This window comes from Apis laboriosa, unplaced genomic scaffold, assembly GCF_014066325.1.
Source record: "Apis laboriosa isolate Shangri-la unplaced genomic scaffold, ASM1406632v1 scaffold5_cov152, whole genome shotgun sequence".
NCBI lineage: Eukaryota > Metazoa > Arthropoda > Insecta > Hymenoptera > Apidae > Apis > Apis laboriosa.
The window spans coordinates 4,553,019-4,574,443 of NW_025223857.1; the positions used below are offsets into that span (position 1 = coordinate 4,553,019).

General features: G+C 43.7%; 1 protein-coding gene across 2 annotated transcripts in view; it reads left to right on the forward strand.

The window, feature by feature from the left end:
* The first annotated feature begins 710 nt into the window (after positions 1-710).
* LOC122718014 (protein apterous-like) overlaps positions 711-21,425 on the forward strand; it is a 50,940-nt gene continuing 30,225 nt past the window's right edge. Inside the window, exons 1-3 of one of the 2 annotated variants that reach the window (XM_043942645.1) lie at positions 711-2,122; positions 16,284-16,575; positions 16,806-17,190. In XM_043942645.1, the coding sequence (XP_043798580.1) occupies positions 2,075-2,122; positions 16,284-16,575; positions 16,806-17,190 (725 nt within the window). In that variant the 5' untranslated portion in view covers positions 711-2,074. The remainder of the gene's footprint in view (positions 2,123-16,283; positions 16,576-16,805; positions 17,191-21,425) is intronic. The other variant, XM_043942646.1, reaches the window with a different exon arrangement.

The following is a 21,425-nucleotide window of genomic DNA, read 5'->3' on the forward strand; positions in this document are numbered from 1 at the left end:
ATTTCGTCGAATCGACAAAATAAAAAAAGCCCAGATCCGTTGAAGACTATAGAAATTCGGATGCGACCGTTTCGTTGATTTTAGAATTCCTCGCGGATTCTTCGACCGAATTAAGCTCCATCTATCTTCGACTTCCTATTGCAAATGTTCTCGTGACAAAAAAAAAAAAAAAAAAAAATCACGGTTAAACGACGATCATTGGTATAAACGTCGCGTGACGAGAGGCAACGTGCAAATTGGTTGTTCATGCAAATGCCAGATGGTTGAGTGGATCGTTGGCCGAATGGTTACTGCCACCTTTTTTATCCCGAAATACGCGCAAAACGAGGGTAATGGCCCAGCGCGGACTTTCAATTTTGACGCGGAAACGAGGTGTCTCGGTTTCGGCTTGTTCAAGGTACTCCTGACACTTTGATCTCGTTCATTCCTACCACGAGGTTAATGGGCTCGTTGACAACGAGAACTTACTTTTTACCCTTCTCTTTGATCGATTACAGGTATGCGAGCGGAGGAAATTATAAGAGCATAAAACATTGGAATATTTAAGCCTATCATCCTCTACGATCTAACATTATTACCTTTCCGAAAGAACAATGATTCGATCGGCGAGCAACGTTCGGCATTACCCGTTCCGACATCCCCGATACATTCATTTCCGCGGTGACATAACAAAACGCCAAAGAACGCGGCCGTCCGAGCCACCAATTTAAAGTGTCTCTGTTCTACGAACCCGCGTATACGTAGCTGCCTACGCCACTGTGTGCCGCGCCAGAGTCGCTCTGTTCTCTCGCGCAGACGGTTCTTTGGAGCAGCGACGTGCGGCAAAGTAGTCGCTGTGCTCGAGACAAGGAGAGACGATGCATGGGCGAGGAACAGACAAGGAGGCGCGGTATCGAGTTTCGTGTCGGGGCGGGGCTTGTCGTTCCGCGTGAAAGCGGGAAGGGGTACCGATGGGCGGTCCTTCGTGGAACCGTGTCCGCCCCACCTTGTGACGCCGCTGTTTTCACGGTTCCACCGCGATGCGGCGCTGCCTATGGCTGGAACCAGTTGTAGCTGTGCCGGTTCCCTCACTCCGCATCGCGGCTTCGACACGGTAAACGGGCCTGTATTTACCGTGGCGCATCGTGCTCGCGCGTACCTCGTTTTCTGGCGTCGTTCTTCCCGACGTGTCGTCGTCGTCGCCGTCGTCGTCGTCGTCGTTGTCGTCGTCGTCGTGCTCGTCATCGTCGTATCTCGGTCCCGAATGTCACACGAGGGCACATGCGCCATGAAACGGGTCTGACGCGCGTTCTTTTCGTCCCGTCGAGAAAAAGAGCACGAAGTGGAGATCGATCCTCGCGCTGTCGATGCTCCAAGGACACCAGGACACCACGGTGGTAGTATTCGAGTGCAGGTGCGCGGACTAGCTGGGTGTCGCTTCTTCGTTCGTCCTAGTGCTTTGTGATCCCACGATGGAGCCAGGGATGAAGAAGGATCGTTCCAGGACTGCGTCCAATCGCCCCGACTCGCCGCGTCGATGAACCCTTCTTGCTTAGTGATTGTGTAACAGTGAGGGGTGTAACTTTTATACTGGGATAACGTGACTGTTTTGTACCGCGTTTTCGATCGTCAAGATATCGAGACGTAAGCCGTTGGTCCCGGGAGCGATACATTTCCACCGAGATGTGCCCGTGAGGGCGCGCTTACTTACCCTCTCAACCCCGGACGACGTAATAACAATCACAGTTCTGTCCAAGATCCTTTCGACCATACCGTACCTTGGAAATATACGATATTATACCGATATCGTAACCGAGCATTACGAGTGATAATAAGGAAAACTCGAAGAAAGAGTGGCGGAGTTGGCAGTGACGTTGTTGAGTGTTGAAAAGTTGTCGAGCCGAGGAAAGAACGAGAGGGTGAACCGAGCTGACGGTGGTGGTGGAGGAAGAAGAAGAGGAGGCAGAAGAAGGGAACTTGCGCAGCGGACGCCATCTCCGCGTTATCGGCAAGCGGATCCCCCGGGACTCCCCCCCAAGCAGCTTCGGCGTCGCGCACCCTCGGCGGGAACTACCCCGTGACAGCAGCCACCCTGATGGGAGTGTATGAGGAGCGCGCCCCTCCTACCACCGGCATGCACTGGGTGAGTGTCATCCCTCTGTTCCTTCTTTGCTTATTGGCCGTGTACGCATCACGGAACCATCGAGAGGGATCCTTTGTCACGCTGGGCCTCCATCATCACGATCCTTGCCCTTTCGATCCTTTCATCTCTCCTCCTCGACACTTACGCCTCGAGAGGAGGCGTTTTTTTTTACAATTTCCAGTAGAGGAGGTAAGGGGGTTTTTGTCGTTTGGACAATTGTTAAACTGAGATTTGAAGATGTATGGTCCGTCGATAATAGCCGGGCAAAATATTTACTTATTGAATTTCATGTTTTTCGGTATCTCGTTTACTAAGAAGATTGGTATCGTGCTACTACGTACAATTCTTCGAAATTCTATATCGTGCAATAATATACAATATCTATTACGTTCTTACTCGTCCAAATATCCTTGTCTCGAAATCACGACAGCGAACAACAACTCGTCGCTTTCTACATCAAACAGATCAATTAATCACTCCGCTTCGAAAATCACTCCTATATCCGAATATCCAATTTCCACCTGTCCCTTGAACATAAACTTTCCCTTTTCCCTATATCACTCTTACTTACCTCTACTCCGAATACCAATAAATCAATCCACGCCTTCGAAGATCGCCTCCAAGTTTCATTCAGCGTTCCGAGTTTTAAATCCTCTCTAATTAAAACCTCGAGTCGCGGAGGATAAGGGTGCCGCCCGATGGTAGTTCTCGGGTTACCTTGTTGCCGTTAATGGGTACAAATCCTAGCCGGATAATTCGATCCAACGATTTTATTGCCTCGGATTCCGTAATTGGAATATTGGCGAGTCGTGGACGAGTCCGACGCTTATCGGTATAACAGCCGGCTGATATATTCGCCGGCCGAGCGAGTGGAACGGGTTCCATGGATTCGCGACGTTGTAGATCGTCGCACGAACAGAAAAAAAAAAAAAAAAATAAAAGGAGAAAGAAAAGAAGAAAAACCCGGTTCGACGACAGATCTGCTCGCGTACACGCCGTGCCGTTTGACGGATCGCCGAGGTGAATTTTTCGAGTGTCACCTGCGTAATGGATCGCGACACGCGAATTCGAGTCGCGCCCCTGGTCCGTTTAATTGATATTCCTCTGAAAGGGGGTTGGAGATTCCGATCGGCTAAGAGGATTTTTCTTTCTTCGTCGAGGTCCAAGTATTTTGATATTTTCTTGGATTCAGAGGCGAAAGATTTTATCGGCATGGATGACATAAATTTCGGAGGTATATATACATATTTAGATATTTCAATGTAAGATATAGGTATAGTGAGATTTGGTAAGAGAATTAGTAAAGTGGTTAAGATGAACAGAGTAGATACGATTTTTTACTCGTGGAAATTCTTCGAGATATTGAATTGTCAGAATTAATTTTTTTTTTTTTTTTTTCAAGAAGGAATCATTATCGCGTTGTTCGTGACACTCGATTGGTTTCGATGATCGAGAAAAAAAATTATCGCGTCGCGTGTTCTGGCCATGATTTTTCAGTGAAGTTGTTATATATATTTTTTATACACGCGTATATCTTTCTTCTTTCGTGGCAGCAACGCGAATACGCGAACACTTTTTCCAAGCAAAAAATATGAATGAACGTCTTTATATTGTTTACTTCGAATAAAAAAGAAACGATAAAACGATGTTACACAGTGAAGTTGAACTCCGAAGCAAATATCTCGTATCTTGAAATTATCTTCTTAAACTTCACGTTTAATAAATTTCCACGGGTTATCGGATTGTACATGCGCGTACACCCGTATCTCGCACGATGATAGAGAAAATATTACCTAATCAATTTTTACAAATTTTTAGAAATAGAGAATCGAAATTTCTTTCTCTTCTACGCGAAATCCGTGAAACCGAAAGGGAGGAAAGGAAATGCGAAGGAGTGACGTCCGTTCCTTCAACTTACGACGGTTCGAAGCTGTGTCGAGCGAAATGTACGATCGGCGAAACCGGCGTTCATCTTCGAGGAATGTTAATTCCGTTTTAAACGACTGGTGAATGGCTGCGCCGTTAACGGGTACACCTTGTAAACAAACGTAATTGATTGTTCCGTGTCACCGCGATGCTCGCTAATTGAACCGATGCATTAACTCGTGGGTAACGCGGGCGAAACGAGGTGGATGTAAAACGCACGCTCCTCCCGTCCTTTCCTTCCTTATTTTCCTTTTTCCTCTTATTTTTTTTCCCCGAACGAAATTGAGTTTTAATCGAAACCGATATAAAACCGATCACCGAACCAGATTTCCGAACGAGACTTTCATTCATTCTCGAACTCCTTTCCATCTGAACTCGAATATGCGTCGGTTTCTTAGGAATTAAACCGCGAAATTCGCCACGAAATTCGCATCGAAAAGAAGGATATCGACAATTTGTTTTACGAGACGTGTTGCGCGTAAATTATTTTTATTTATATTTATTTTGGAAATCGTTAATCGAGGAAGAGATTGACGTTTATTTTTTCATCGAATTTTATTAACGCGATAACTCGTCTTGTACTAACATCGTCCTCTTTTTTTCTTTTTCTTCAATTTTCGTGGTAAACATTATGTTAATTCCAATTCTACAATATATATATATATATATATATTCATCCATAATCTCAGAAAATACATTATACGCCCGAAAACGAATTTCTTACTTCGTAACACGAAATTTTTTCCACGCGCGCCTACTCAATTTTAACGAGCCTGTATAATAACCTTCTTCTTCTTGCAAAAACTCATCTCGTAAAAATACTCCATCCTCGAAAATTCCGCCGTTCTGAACAAAATCGATCCTCTTTCACCCATCCCCTGAATTTCGTCAACCTCCGTCCATCCTCGAGACGAGACGAAATTCCTTCACCAAGTTTAGTTCAAACTTCATCTTCGGATCTTCTTCCTGCGAAATTTTCGAGGAGAGGGGTTCCAAGGGAGGAGGGAGGCAGGGGATACGTACGGCGGTAAATATTTTGTTGAACGAGGAATCGGTGGCCGATTAAAAGCGGAGGCGCCGCGTGCGTTAACCGTCCCCAATCTTGCTCGCAACGATTATTTTATCGCCGCGAATGGCGCAGCGTTTCTCGGGCCGCCCGATTTTCTGGTTGCGCAACCCGCGGATTTTCCTCCCTCTTTCGCGTCTGCGCGCGCGAGAATAATTCGATCTCGCGACGGGGGGGCTATACGGCGAAAATAAATAACAATTTCCGGGACAAGCGCGTGAATTACGAGCTCGACTTTTCACGCGTGTAACGGAATTATATACGTCGAATAATCTTGTTAGCCCGTCGACGTTTAACGGTCGATCGAGGTGGCGGCGAGGTTATATCATTGGATTGGAAAAAGTGATTGAAAGAGTTGGACAGAGTTTTACACGACGTTCTCTTTGACAAGTTGACGCGTTGGTTCGAGGAATTTGACAGCGTGTATAGATGGGTTGGTCTTTGATACTTTCGATTATTTATTTTATTATTGGCGTAAATTAGAATAGGAATAGTTAGGGGTTTTCTTCTTGTGCGAACAAGAGACTCGTTGAGGAGAGAGATTGAAAAATATTGGTCGAGTGCCGTTCCTACGTTGTGTCTATGTTATATCGCACAATTTCGATATTTCGACAATAATTGAATTGCAGGTTTACCAGCTTCAAAATTTCCTCGACGAGCTCGTTCAAACTTCCTTCGAACTCCTCCAATCCCCTCCCACAGAAATGACCACTTATCTCACTTTCTCTTTCCTCTTTTCAAATTTTTCAAAAATACTTCAGCTTCTTCGTTCTGAAACCGCTTCTTAAACCGTTCCAAACCAACACCCAAATCACTTTTTCACCGTTTCTCGTTTCCTTTTACTTTTCTCCAATTTTTTTTCGAAATCATTCCAATTTCTATCGGCCTCGTCAAATTACAATTGTCCCACCACAATTCTCTCCCCTCTTTTCGCAGAAATATCCAACTCCTTTCAACCTCTTCAAACTTTCTCAAACCTCAAATCTCTTTCCTCGAATAATTAAAAAAAAAAAAAAAAAATCTTTTCAATCAAAAAAGAAAAAAAAAGAGAAAAACGAAAGTTCTCGGCTTCTATCCTCGATAAGATTCCTCCCCGATTTTCACTGGAATTATATTGGATCGCCGTCGCGTATTCGGCGTCGTTTCGTCTCAGGACGCGTTCGATCTTTTTCAATGCACGCGGCCGGACGCGTGCGTCAGCGTGGAGCCGGACGAAGAGAGTGTGATTATTGTAACTTCGATGAGATAAGGGCGACGTGGCACGAACGTGTCTGCCCGTGATAGTGGTCCGTTTGTGTCGAGCGTAATTTATTAGCCGGCCCGGCCGAGATATATCCGCCGCGCCACGGCGGTCATCGCGGCCCGAATGTTTAATAAGCGCTCGCCCCGATCGATCTTTTGTTGTTTATTTACGGCATGCACGAACGATATGCACATACTTTGGCGAAACTGTCCACCAGACGTCCATCCTCCAACGAACTTTGTCGCATTTCTTCCGCGTTTCTTTTCCTTTCGTTGTCTTCTTTCGTTCGTTGAACGGAATTCTTCCAATTTTTTTTTCTTTTTTTCCTTTTTTCCTTTCTCTTTCTACAAAGATATTCCTCTCATTTAAATAATAAAAATGTTGGAAAGAAAGGGTAAGAAACTTTTTTTCAATCGGGATCATTTAATTTTTCCACGATTTTATTTCGAGGGCCACGGATTTTTGCGACAAAATTCGCGAAAAGTCGGGTCGGTCCAATTTATCGCACTTGTTAATCCTCCAAGAGCCTTGTTCACCGAAGATTCTCGGGAATAAAAAACCTGGCCGAGCACAATAGATCTTTTTAATCGCGGACTCCTAAATGAATTCGCTCCTCCACGCTCTTTCCCTCGCGATAAATTTATTATTCAACGAACAGGAAATTCGTTTCTCACCTCGTTCGACCTTCCGGGGAGGGGGCAGGGGGAAAAAATTTCTCTCCGCGTTTTCACTTTTTTTCAACGATATCGCAAAAAAAAAAAAACAAGTATAGTAAGCGTTACGTTTCCTTGCCGATTTTCTTCGAGGAGGAAGCCGACGAAAACGAAAAGAAGACCTTTTTTTTTTTTCGAAATTTCTCCGAGATGCATGAACGAGTGCGCGCAAAATGTCCGAGAAAATTCAATTTTCTCGTTTGTCGAGCCGAATGCGTCATTGTGTCGCGAAATTTTCGAAACCCGTCACGGCACGTCGCAACGTTTACTCATGCTTTCAGCGGCCCGATCACGGTTTTGCACGTGATTAATTGCGGTTGGATCGCGCGCCGTTTGGCAGAGAATACGCGATCTCTGAATTTTCGCGGAACGCCGCGAGGCCGAGAGAAAGAAAACGGTATCTCGGGGTCAGGTCGCGATTCTTGGCCTCCTCGACGTGTATCTCATTTATGACATGGACTCTCCGTCGAAGAAGACGCGTCTCTTCGTCGACCAATTTTTTCTTCTCCGCGTCTCCTCCATTCCTTCTCGTGATTTTTTGATCCTTCGCGCTCCAAGCAGCTTGGTAATACGTTCGCACGGTCAACTCCAAGGTTCTTTCTTTCTTCCATTATATAATTATTCGAGAGTAAAAACTTTATTTTTTTCATAAGGAGGGGGAAATCATTGTTGAGAATATGTTTGAAAGTAATGTAAAATTCACTCTCGACACGTTATATAGTATAGTTTCTCACTCTCGAATATATATATATATTCGTTTAAACGTTATAGTTTTACACGAGCGTGTCTTTCTTTAATATAAAGAAAGAACGTTCCACGTACATCGTAAGAAATAGAGTCCACGTTAAAAAACGTTAAAAAAGCAGATCCGTTCTCTCGTCGTCGTTAATTCGTATACTTCGTTTGAAAATTATTCGTGGTATCGGAATTGGACGCAATAAAAGAAAAAAATATCTTGTAGAGATTATCGATTTACCAGAGGAGTCGTCCAAATATTTTCATAATTTCTCGATTGTCGTTACGTACTCGTGGAATTGCATCGATACTCTTCTACGATTGTGCAACGATGCACCGGATGCGACGCAAGGACGACATTGTCGTATTTATAGGCAATGAAATATAATATTCCATCTTCGTTTTTTTTCCCTCTCTCTCTTTTATTGTTCTCCTCTTTTATAATATAATAATATATAATAATATGGAATATAATAATATATAATAATATTGATCGCAAAAAGGGGAAAAACGACTGATGGACGAAAAAGTTTTATCGGAGAGAAATTTGGAAATTCGTTTCGATCCTCGACGAGAGAAAGATCGAAGATCGAAAATACAAGGTGATTCATCGAAATTGCAAAATCGTTGAATGTTGCAATCCGCGCAATATTATTCGCATCGCGAATTAATATTCGTCGCGATCGGGATCGGCATGATGGAAAGGGAATGAGCGCCAGAAATGCGTGAAAATTCGAGCCAGATTGACGGTCGTGGTTGTGTTTCATAACGTAGATTAAAAGTCGGAAATGATAATTCGTTGTACGGGTTGAATGAAAATACTGTTTTCTGCACGATAACGTGGGAGGTCGAAGATTGATGATGATGGGTCGGTTTAAGTTTCGCTGGACACAGGGAATCGATTTATCTCGCTTGAAATTAGAATTTTTTTCTTTTTCTCTTTAGTCGAGCCTAACGCGCGATGTGATCTAAAAAAAAAAAAAAAAAGAAAAAATAATAGATATCAATAGTACAAAAAAGTATACTACATTTTATTAACACTTATATTCTATAAATTATTTAATGAGTTTATTAAATATGTATACATATATTGTATCCTCTTTTGGAATATTCCTCTCTACACTTACATTTATTATCTTTCACATATATATATAATTTCGCTCGAGAACATTAGATATAATTTTTCTCTATTACGCGACAAACATAAGATACAAACTTTCGTGAAAATTTACCGATATATACATATATATATATATATTTAAATTTATTTCTTCGCATCTCAAACCCAATCTCAAAGGGGTTGGAATCTATATTTAGGAGGTGGACCGGTGACTTGTTTCTCTCGATATTTTTTTCTCTTCTCTCTCTCTCTCTCTCTCTCTCTCTCTCTTTCTTCTCGGCCATCCCGGCCGAATAAACGTGGTGGCACAGTAGCACACACGAGCAGCCACGTTCTAATATTTTTTTCCCCTCGTGTCGCGAGTGGCATTCGGGTCCGGCCGGTTGGTAGCCGGTCGCCGCTGAGAAGTGCAGATAGCGAGCGGTTTATCGTTTTCTCTGCAGTGTTAAGCGTCGCCCACGCGTTTTAAGAGAGAAACCACAGGCTGCTGGTGCTGCAGCCCGAGTGGACGAGGCTGTTTATTGTTATCACTATCATGGCCGGCCAAGGGAAGCTGATACGCGGCAACACGGGACGCGCGTGTTTATAGAATCGACGGAGAGGGAAGGGAGGAAGAGAGAGAGAGAGAGAGAGAGTTGGATCGGACTCGGGCGAATTTCCTGGTTGATTTCTTGCGGTCTCGCAGTTTTAGCATCGATGGTCCCTGAAATGCCGAGACTCGTTGGGATTCGTGCCATCTACGCGTGCAGTCTGCCTGCCGCGATTTTTTTTTTTTTTAATTTTTACCTTTTACGGGATGCGTTTGTTGAGGAGGGCAATTTTTATTTTCGTTTCTTTTCTTTTTTTTTTTCTTTTTTTTTTTTGAGAATGTGTTTAGTTAGAATATATATTCACGAGTGGTGGAAAAAGGAAAGAAAATCAGATAATACGTACTTTATGCTTCGCTCGATTTTAAATATAATAAGTACGTTTTAATTCATATTTGATGTATTGGTAAATATTGGATATTTAATATGTAAATTGTATATTTTGTATAATATAAATCATGCAATTTATCGAATTATTGTTACGATCATATGTGTGTTATACATCAAAAATATGGGTCGTTTAGACTCGTTACTTGCAATGACAATGATATATCGTCCTATTTTCTTGGAACTATATTCGAATTGGATAATACTCGAGAAGAATTTCATAATCTGGGAGGTTGGTAGAAGAATTTTTCATGAAAGCGAACTTTATAAGTTGAATAAGATCAAGGCTGGTTCTCTACATTTTTTTTTTTTTTTTTTACATTTCTTCTTTTTCCTCTTGGAGACGACGGCCTCCTTCGTCACTCCTAAGCTTCTCTTCGATTATTTCGCAATCTGTTCTCGCTCGAGGAACGTTTCTTTTTTCTTTTTTTTTTTTCTTTCTTTTTGCTCCAATAAAATAATCGACTCGCCAACGAATCGTTCCACTCGAAGCGAAATCCGTTCCGAATAAATTTTACCAGTCCTCCAATACGACGTCCAATGCGACTTTTCCCGCCGCGCGGGGGACCCCCCACTCCCTCGTTTCCCATCCTCCTTAACGCGCGATCCGTTTTCGATCCGTTTTTCCCATGGCTCGAAGAGAGACGACCGCGAGCGACGATGGAAAGCCGGCCGTAAGAAAAATTCACGCCATCGTTCCCGATTCATACCGATGCCTTCTTGTAAATCATCGCGAGATCGTGTCGCGCGACAAAAAAAAAAAAAAAAAGAAGGAAAAAAGAATCGCGCTCCAATTACCCCGATCCGCGAAAACAAGGAAAAAGCCGAGGCTTGGGAAAAAGCGTCGCGCTCCGCGATTCGACTTTGTTGTTGCCCGCCGCGAGATAAACCACCGTGAAATAAAAGTTGGACACGGTTTCACGGCAGATATTTTTCGAGGAATCGCCGCATTCTTCTCGAGTTTAGGATCAAGATTATACGGCGAAATATAATTTTGGATAACTTCAACTTTCTTCTTTCCTTTCTTCTTGCGTTATATTTTCGTATTGTAACATTTTAATATTTTTTCGTTCTCGCGTTTCCAGTATAAGAATATTGAATTGCTTGCAACTTGAGAAACAAGCTTCCCTCGATGTTTAACGTTCCAATGTTTAAAATCGATCCTCCCAAAGGAAGCGCGACAAAAAAAATTAATCGATTTCGAATTTCGCCCAAATTTCTTCTTCCTCCCCTAGAAAATTTCAAAATTTTAATTACTCTACTCAACCGCATCCTCCCCGTAAAAAAATTTCCATTTCACTTGCCCGCATTCTGCCAACCGTAATCGTATCTCTCCTCCTCGATAACCGCTCGTTAACAGTTCCACGCAAGTTTTCCCGTCGGCAGAGCAGATGAATCATCGATATCACTTATCAATCCGAAAGTCGCGCCGCGAACTTTATAAATCACGCTCTTATCTCCCGAGCCGAGCTAGATCGCCGCCTCCTCTCTCGTCCTGGAAAAAAAAATGAATGAAATCAAAAAAGACAGAGAGAGAGAGAGAGAGAGAGAGAGAGAGAGAGAGAGAGAGAGAGAGAGAGAAGAAAGAAGCGGAAGAGAAACGATAAATGGGGACGCAAAGAGCGAAAAGAAAGAAAATGAAAGAATAATCAATAATGGCCGATATATAGCTGTTTCTCGTTCTGTCGCACGATTCGACGCTGCGTATCGTCGAGCCGGCATTTCTCGCGCAGGCATTCTACCGGCTTTCCGTGCCGGCATCCCGACGGATTCCGCGCTCGTTATTTACCTCACGTTTCGTGAAAATGAAAAAGGCGGAGCCTTGTGCAAGTCGAAGCCACGGGTGAAAGTCTGTCTGTACACAGTGGCACCGGCCTCCCGTGGCAGGTCCACTCTAAGAGATGGATAAGGATCTCCCCGCGGGCCCAGTGAAGATCGATCGACCGGTCGTGCCGTTTCGTGGGAAATTTATAGGATGCCCGTATCGATCTCTCCTGTTCTCCTTCGTCCTACGTACGCTCTTACGAAATCTAAGGTGGAAAATTCTACAAATGGAACTCGTCCGGCTTCGCCATCGGGGAGTTCCATCGGTTCGAGGAAATCTTTCAACCCGACTCTCTCGATCGAACCACCGTGTGACGGGTTCTTTCTATATGGCGAAAATACGGAAACGGAGAGAAGTGTGCAATGAGATCTTCTCACCTTTTTGGCTTCGTGGTTTGTTTCGAGATATATTCGACGAAGAGATATTCGAGTTTTGTTATTTTCTTTCTTTTTTTTTCTTTTTTTTTCTTTTTCTTTTTTTTTTTTTTGGTTTCTTTAGATTATTTACAAGATACGCAAGGCTTTCCAAGGATGTTGAATATTAACGTTTCAATTGAACTCGAATGAATATGGAATATTCACGGGGATCGTGGAAAAAGAATTTCGTAATAGTTTATACACGCTTCAAAAAGAAAAAAAAAAAAAAAAAAAAAAAAGAAAAAAAAAGAAAAAGAAAAAGAATTATACGTTTGAATAATAAAATTTCGCAATGTGCATCTATAAAAAAAAATATTTGCATATCGTTGTATTCATCGTGGCATTTAAATGTTAATTAATTAGATTCGAATATATTAAATTCCGTATCATTCGGATAGAAGAACTTTAATATAAACTAGAAAAAGAATTCGTTCCGTTAATAATGCCTATAAATACCAACGAGTTTTAGAAATGTAATAAAAAAGAAAAAAAGAAAATGTAAATATAATTAAATACGGAATTTAATTAAATATGGAATATTTACAGAAAGGAAGGATATTTTGTTGACATCGATGGATCATTCCTCCTCCGAGAACCAATAATCTGGATTAGTGGATTGGCAAAGGATTTAAATCGGTCGACCAACTTAATTAATTAATTCTCCACGAGTTAACTCTCACGAATCATGGTCATTAATGTTAATAACGCGTTACACATTTCTTTCTTTTATTTCTCTATTTACCGGTTCTCCGGTTAACCGTCTTCTTTCGCACAATCGTTAACATGTATGATCCATAAATCTTTCGTATGCGATTCCGTCTAAGAACGAGAACATTGTTCTTCCTGTTCACCTCTCGTTCTCCCCATATGCAACCATACCATACTTCCTCGACAACAACTAGTTCTCTCTTATTGTCCAAAGATCCTCGTTCGTCCATTCGTTGTTATCCCAACCGGGGATCCGGATTCCAAAGGAGAAGTTTGGAGGAGCAAGAAACCGCGGTGTCGGCTCGGTTTGGAAAAACGAGTTTCCAGCCCGAGTTTCTCCGTGGAAATATCTTTATTTGCATCCGCGCTTCTCCCGCCCCTACACGATGACACGAGTCGGTTGGGAAACACAGCGTCGAGGCGGTTCGAAGAAGAAAAACGGCGACCTATGCCTTCGTGCAACGAACATCTTTGCTTTCGAGCGCGAGCTCGGCACAATGGAGTGTTAAGAAATGCGGTGAAAAAAAAAGAAAAAAAGAAAGAAAAAACGTTTGCATTGTTCGAGCCGAGGTTAATAATGACATTAAGAGGGGAACAGCGTATGAAAACGGTGGTTGACTTCTTGCATCGATGCGCACTTGTGTTAACGGTGAACACGTTGTTTGACTAACAGAAAGGTCGAAGGATAATCTCGATGATACGATCCACTGCCTACGATGCAAACTCCACGAGAACGCTTCAACATTGATTGACTGGTACATAAATAATACTTGGTAACATGTACGCAGCGTTAACTCGATTCTTGGGGAAATTTATGGTTGTAAGTGCTCGATGCGACACCTCGGTTCTACAACTTGTCTCTCGACTTCATTCTCAATGTAATTAAACTTTGAATTATTTTTCTGGAAGATTATCTTCTAAGATAGAGGGTATCGTATCCGTATTCGCGTTCTGGTAAACGATGATCTTCGTTCCTTATAAAAATAATGGAGAAGAATACGAGCTACGTATTCGTCATCATCCTCCATTAATGTTCGGCTAATTGTAGCTGAATTCATCAACTCGTTCATCGAAACCAGCCGAAGAATCGAGTTCACCACTACGCGCAAGAAAAATTCGCCCAATCAAAGTTCCAATCGGAGGTTGATCAATGATCTTCGAAGGAAACGAGCCACGATTCTCGATAAGTTGCACGCCAGAAGCAGTTGGTCAGACACTTGGAAACTCGCGTTCCACGAATTCTTTCCGCGACCCGGTTTATTACATAAGAAACAACGGCCGCCGCGTAATCGTTACGTTCCACGGTGAAAATCCGCCGTGGAACAAACGAACGTGCCAATTTCTATTAGTTTTCCCTTGGCTGAGGAACGCGCAGCCCCGCGCATGCGCGCATTATCCGATCGATCTCTCCTCGCTGCTCCCTGGAACCATTATCGTTCGATGATCGAACGATCGACGATAAAAAAGAAAAGGAAGAGAACAAAGAAAGAAAGAAAGAAAGAAAGAAAAAGAAAAAAATAGAAAAGAAGCCAGAAACCGATCCGAAGAATCGGAATCTGTGTCGTAACTAGAATTTAATAAGAAGATCACGGAGATAATACTTGTTTCCTTCGCTATACGCTTGTTGCTAAATCACGTAGATTTATTAGAAAAGAAAAATGTTCGTCGAGGTATTATCGTTAAAATTCAATCGAGGTAACAAATCCTTAATTTTACGCGGTAAAAGAAATTAGATTAAGGAATGTAACAGGATTATTGCCTGAATCTCGCGGAGGTTAACAAAAATTCCCTAGACGTTCACCGAGCGATTCACCGTAAGAACTATGGACGAGGCTTAAATTCGTCACCAGAGGGCATCGTTATTCGCAGAGCAGTGATCTTTACGACTATTCTATACGCGCAGAAGTTAACCTCCCTTCGGGCCGCGATCGCTGCAAACGCGCCGCTTCGGCGGAGATGCAGTAAATACCGGTATCTGGTGTCGTAAAATGCGGCATCGGTTTTCCACAAGGAGGAGTGAGCCTGAAGAAGAGTGACTCTCTCTCTCTCTCTCTCTCTCTCTCTCTCTCTCTCTCTCTCTGACCTCTCTCTCGGGAAGGAGAAGGAAATGAGGGAAGAAAGGGTTCTCGGGGCGGAAAGCTGGAGAAGGACAGACGAGGAGTTTGTCGAAAGGGATCAAAAAGAGGGAGAGAAAGAGGGGGAGAAAGAGGGAGAGGAAAAAAAAGGGAGGCGGAAAGAGAGAGGGGCAAGGAGGAGAGGAGGACCAGGGCAGCTCGGCCACGTAATTTATGTCTCGAGCTTACCGCGGTACGCCGCAACCGCGTTGACAGTTGAAACACGGCGGCGGCTCGGATTGGTCGGCTCCGGGCGCCTTATAGGGTCGCGCGCATGCGCATACCGGCTTACGACATCCATCAGAGGCGACCGGCTACTGCCGTCAGCATGCCACTCTTTATCTTTCTCCTTTTCTCTAGCCCCCTTACCCTTTGCCGATGTCAACCGAGCCGTAATCCGCTGTCACTTTGGATACACAGTTTCCCCCGGTAGCCGTCTTGCTCTTCGTGCCTGTTAGGTTGTTGTCCTATTTCGCCTATTCCGGTTGTCGCGGCCTGACGGCAAACAGGAGAGGCCTATTCCACTGTGCGCGGTTCGCGACTGTCTTTCCGACCGATGTCCTTTACGGTCCCTCCTCGTTCACTTCGGTGGAAAGTGTCTTCGCCATCTTCGGATATGCGTTAGGTCGGTTACTTTTATCGATGAGCTGCTTCTTTCCCTCTCCCCCCCCTCCATCGCGTCTGTCGTTGGGAATTTATACGTTTTTCTTTTTTTTTTTTCCGGGGGAGCCGATCGTCGATGGCGCGCGCGTTGACGCGGCGTTTTTCGAACTCTTCTTTCACGATTCACCATCGATTCGTTTACTCTACGAATCTTTTATCCGCAGGGCTATCCTCCTTTCTTACTTTCACTTTGCGCGTCTCTCTCTCTCTCTCTCTCTCTCTCTCTCTCTCTCTCTCTCTCTCTCTCTCTTTTAATTTTTTATCTTCCATCTATATTCGTGTCTGTCTTTCTCTCTCTCTCTATCTCTCACTTTGCTAGGTGATTTCTCGCTAGTTTCTTTGTCTAAAACTGTTGACATAGTTTTTTTTTTGTCAACAGTCGTCTACGTTGGAGGTGTGAGAATTTCACTCGAGCGAATCGACCATGCTTCTTTTCAACGCGATCGCGGTTTCTTTTTTGGTTTTTTCGACGTAATACGAAAGATTACGAAATAGATGCGAGTGAAGAGAACGATCCAAAGTTATTATGGATCAACTTAATCCAGATCTCATTTCGAGAAGAAAATATTTCACTCGATCCTGTTCTCTTTCCTTTCCGCCATTTTATTGAATTTTCATCGTGGAAATTTTCTAATATTCCGGATGCGATTTGTTTCAGCAGCCGGCCAGCTCGCAGGAGCGTGGCAGCGGCTTGGCTGTGGGGCGTCAAGGGGGGCCCGGCAGTGCGGGGGGGCCCGGAGCAGTGGACCAGGCGAGGGACCTAAGTCCCTGCCTCCCTGCGTCTATGGGCGACGCTGCACGACCTACCACCTTACCGTGCAGTCCTCCTGCCGCCCACCATCACGGGCCCCATCATACACCCCTACATCAGACCCACTGCGGAACCAACAATAATTGCTACGACGGACCCACTACCCCCTACGACTCTAGAGACTACGATTCCCCCGGAGGTTAGTGTTTTCTATCCTTCTATTTTCTTCTTTTCTTGTTCTTTAGAATATCCACCGTAATACATTTAATTATTAATAATATCTTGCAAGATTTTTCAGATCGTTATTTATTCGGTTCAATTCAATTTCAACGTAATATACGATGGATAGATATTTTCTCGATAATTTATACGCGAAATTAACGGAAAAATTAATATAAAATTAATACAAATGAAATGGAAATACGTCAGGTGGGCAAGAGTACAGGAACAGCAGCAACTTTGAGAACCCAAGCGACCTGAGCATGCCCCCGCAAACGACCCACCACCACCATCACCACCATCACTCGCATCTGCATCCGCAGACTCACTCGCAGGAACAGCAGACCACCGAACACTTGCACGCTATCCCGAAACTGGAGCCGCCGCCCACCCCACCCGCGCAGTCCGACGATGTGCCGGGGGTGGTTTGCGCCGGATGCGGCCTCCGGATATCCGACAGGTTTTACCTTCAGGCGGTGGACAGGCGGTGGCACGCGGCCTGCCTTCAGTGCTCCCATTGCCGCCAGGGCCTCGACGGCGAAGTCACCTGTTTCAGCAGGGACGGAAACATTTACTGCAAGAAGGACTATTATCGGTGAGTCGAATGCAGACATTCATTCGTTACGGTGATTAACCCTCGACTGGTGGCCCAATCGTGGACGGTTACGTAAGCGGTCGAGGCCGATTTGATAGTGAAATGATAGTCGATGATATCTGGGGATAGTGATTGATAAGCTTCTCTTTTTTTTTGTTTTTTTTTTTTTTTAAATTGATATACGTAACTAGTCTAGGGTTTTTAGAGATTTTTTGTTAGGTGATATTTGTCGATTGTTCGATAGTTATTGTGTAGGATTTTTTTAATTTAAGTTGGGTAAGAAGAACATTTGATGATATCGAGGATTTTTAGATTAATGTTCAGAAATGTTTCGACAGAGGAGAATTTCGTTGAAAATGTTTGACGTGAAATTAAACGAGGGTTCTAATGGATTATTCTTCGCCGGGAAAATAAAAATTTGATAAAGGATTTATAACGATAATCGAAAAGAGGATCGTAAAAAAAAGTTTCGAATGTTCGGCTCTATCGTGAACCAATTGTCTAACGCTTCGGCCCAAATATTAAATAAATTACGCGTGTCGCATCGATAATAATAATTCTTTTACAACTGTATTTATATCTATATGAATCCTCGTGCAACCGCCTGGTGATATTCTCCGCTTAGGCAATTAAACGAAACCGCAGAGTACATTGTCTCTGTATATTTATCAGCGTTGCTTATCCCAAGGAAATTCGCAGTTCTGTGGTCGATTTCATATCGTTTCATTTATTTGATCTCAACTGCGTCGCCATATTTGAATTTCTCTTCTTTATTTTCGAATTCACAATCGCGATATTATTTACAAAAATTTGATAACTTTCTGAAGACAAAGAAGAATAGCTCGAGTCACGAGGGGCAAGTCAACCGCGAAGCGGCAATTTCTGTAATTCCAAATTGGCCATTCGAGGAGAGGCCATCCGTGATTCGAGAGCGCGCGTGATTTCAAAAAAAAAAAAAAAAAAAAAAATGACCGCGCTTGCGCAACGACCGAAGACCTCGAATCTCTTTAACGCCGCGACGATAAGGGCCCGTTTTATCGACGTGCACGCGATTGACAGTGAATTACCTTTGCACTCGGAGTGGCTCGGCTATGGAGAGACGAATCACGCACCGAGCAATAAAAAATTATCGCTACACAGCGGCTCGTGGAAAACAATGAGATACCGAGCGTTTATGTAAGTCGAGCTGCCTTTATTCGAAAACGCACGCCATTTCGAGAACATTTGGATTCCAAGGAAGAGCATTTCGTGTCGTGATTTTTATCATCGTATGAAACAATTAACTGATAAGAGCATTTTCACTTTCTAACCGAAAAGTTGGAAAATCAAAAACGATTCGAGAAGTTTTCTTCATTCGTCGAAATAAGATTATTCGATCTTTCGATCTTCTTTTGGAATAAAAAAAAAAAAAAAAAATTGTGAAAGATGAAATTTGTTACTTGGAAAGTGAAAATAAGAATACCTTCTACGTGTAGACAATTAATCGATCGTGCAGGATGATGGCAATAAATTGTGCAAGCCTATACGTCTTACCTAACAGCTATAATATCCCGAAACAGTGTTCGAACCAGGAAAACACTTGTTCGCGCGATCATCCTCTTCTCTCGGATGCACGAGACCTTTCCCTAGATTTCTATTCACCCGGTTCCTCAATTAGTCGACTTTCTCTATCGTATCTTATAAACGACGAATGCAAATTTGTAATAACTTACGCAACCTTGGCGATTTCTATACGGCAGAAAAAGTAGAAGTCGTGCACATTATCGGTTAACAATTTCTATCGAATTTCGCTACTTTCTCACGCGACGGGACGCGGACGAAATTCCCCAGATCGGCGTTCGGCACGCGCCAGAAACGAATTTGGCGAGGAATTCTTTCACGTCTCGTGCCGATGATTTCCATTCCGAGAAACAATTGCGCGCTCAGGAAATCACCCGTCTTGCCATATTTCGCGCATGTTTCAGACGCTAATCCTCTCCCTCTGACGCAGAGTTCACCGTGATTTCCCCTAGCTGCCGATCTTTCGGAACGAAAAATTGTTCGCGAGCCTTCTCCAAACAAGCTTTCGCGTCGCGATACATTTGGGAAAACGGCAGATTTCTCGGCGCAGGATGCTTGTGTACGGAGAAGTAAAAAAAAAATATGTTCGAACTCCAAGAACTGCACTTTGCCATACGGATTCGTAATAAAAAAATGGTGAGATTCCAAGAAATATACAATTCGAATTCGAATTAACACGGTCCCCGACGATAAAGAAGAAGAATTGTTCGTTCTGGAAAATAATTCGGATCGACTTTGTTCGCCTTTCACCAATCCATCATCGCCAAGCGTTCATCCTTCGAGCACCAACACGTCCCCAAAAACATTCGAGGCAACGAGTCCAAAGAAGTTCTTTCTTAAAAAAAAAAGATGAACACCAACAACTTCGATCATGGTTATCACCTTGGTTGGACGCTGATCCAACCACGAATCGACCAGCCCATAAATCATTTCCCCCGCGTATAAAGCGAAGCGCCATCAGAAATGAAAATATCAAGCAAGTAAGGCACACGGTATCGCGATCGGTCGTTCCCCCCTCGCGGCTCGATCGAAAAATAATTTAAAGGTTCATGCGAGGGAATATGGTCGGGGGGGATTCGTGGCCGAGAACATCGTGTTGGGCCGCGGCGGAGGCCTCACACGGCGCGGATATTAGCGTACTCCCTCGCTCGCCTCGATTCGCTGTCCTCTACAGCGCGGACTTGGCCAGTCCGTCGACTAATGGTCACGACTCGACCATTTACCTCCGGCGAAGCGTCGATTCTTGATAAGTAAATCACCGCCGATCTACATTTCACGAGCGACGGACGATATACAACGCGTGGTGGAACCGGGTGGACGTCATCGGTGGCGCAGCCACCGTCATCCCCCGGATCTGCACTTGCCCTTCCGCCTCTTTTTCTTTCTTCTTTCCTCTCTCTTTTTCGTTTCACGAAGAGAATCCTTCGATCTTCGACCCCTCTCTCTCTCTCTCTGCCACTGTTCTCTCTCGTATCGATCATACGCGAGACTTCTTCCCCTTCCTTCTTCGAACAGCTTCGTCTCCAATTTTTTTTCTACGGATCTCTGATTCCTAATGTTATTTCTCGGCCAAGTTGATTTATCGGTTTCAATTTTAATTGAAATTTTAATCCGGCGCGTGTCAATTTAAAGTCAAATCCCGTGTCGCGGGATAATTTATCCGGGCGCGGGTTCTAAATACGGATACGGCAACTTTACAGTTATCCACGGTTCAACGCATGGCCGCGAAGATCTTAGATAAACGTGATTCATTATTACATAAATCATTAAACGCGTGACAGAAGCGGCGCAGCTCGAGGCCGTGGCCAACCGTGTTGCAATTTCGGTAGCCGAGACGCGAGCCTCCTTTTGCTCTCGTCCTCTTTCGGCGTGCACTCTTTCTCGTGGACGCGGTGGTATGCCTCGAGAATCGCGCCAACCGATCTCTCAGCCCACGGTCGAGATCCCCCGGGATAAGGGGGCTGGTTTTATCGCGCGAACCGGGAGTGAAGACACCCTGTCGCAGCGACCAGATTAGAACGAAGAAGAGGGAGGGAAGAAGAAGTCGCGATGCTTCGTGCCGCGTTTCTTCCTCGCGATTTTAAGATTTTTTTTTTCGAAATCTGTAGAATGGCGGGCGACGACGATTATATCGATGAGATCGAGTCGTTCTTTACTAGATCGGATCAACGATCGAAATTTGGAATTATATCTTCGCGGAGTTGTTTCAATCAATTTTAGATTCCCAGTGATTTTATGCGGAATAAATATTGAAATTTTATACAGTAGAGTATCCGCGCTCTAATTATAACACGGTATTAATTTTGTTTTATTATCTTATGCCTCTTTGAAATTTTTCGAAAGCGGTTGACAGGCACATTTGATAATGCAATCAAGCACATACCGCTTTCGTATCTATTTTTCACTATCTCTTGATTAGTCAACGTTATCGAATGTTTCTCGATCTACGTGAAATCGATTTATCTTATCCCGATTGAATTTTTATAAAAGAGACCTCGCTTATCGACTGTATCGTGTTGACCGATACAGTGGCGCGTATGCAAAAGAGTAATACACGTATTGAACGTGTCCTCGAACGGCTATCAACCCAACAACGTTACAACGTTATCCCGGCAACGATTCCCGGCTCTTGAAAAGAGAGAGTGTACGTAAGTTTTCCATTGTCACCCTGTATA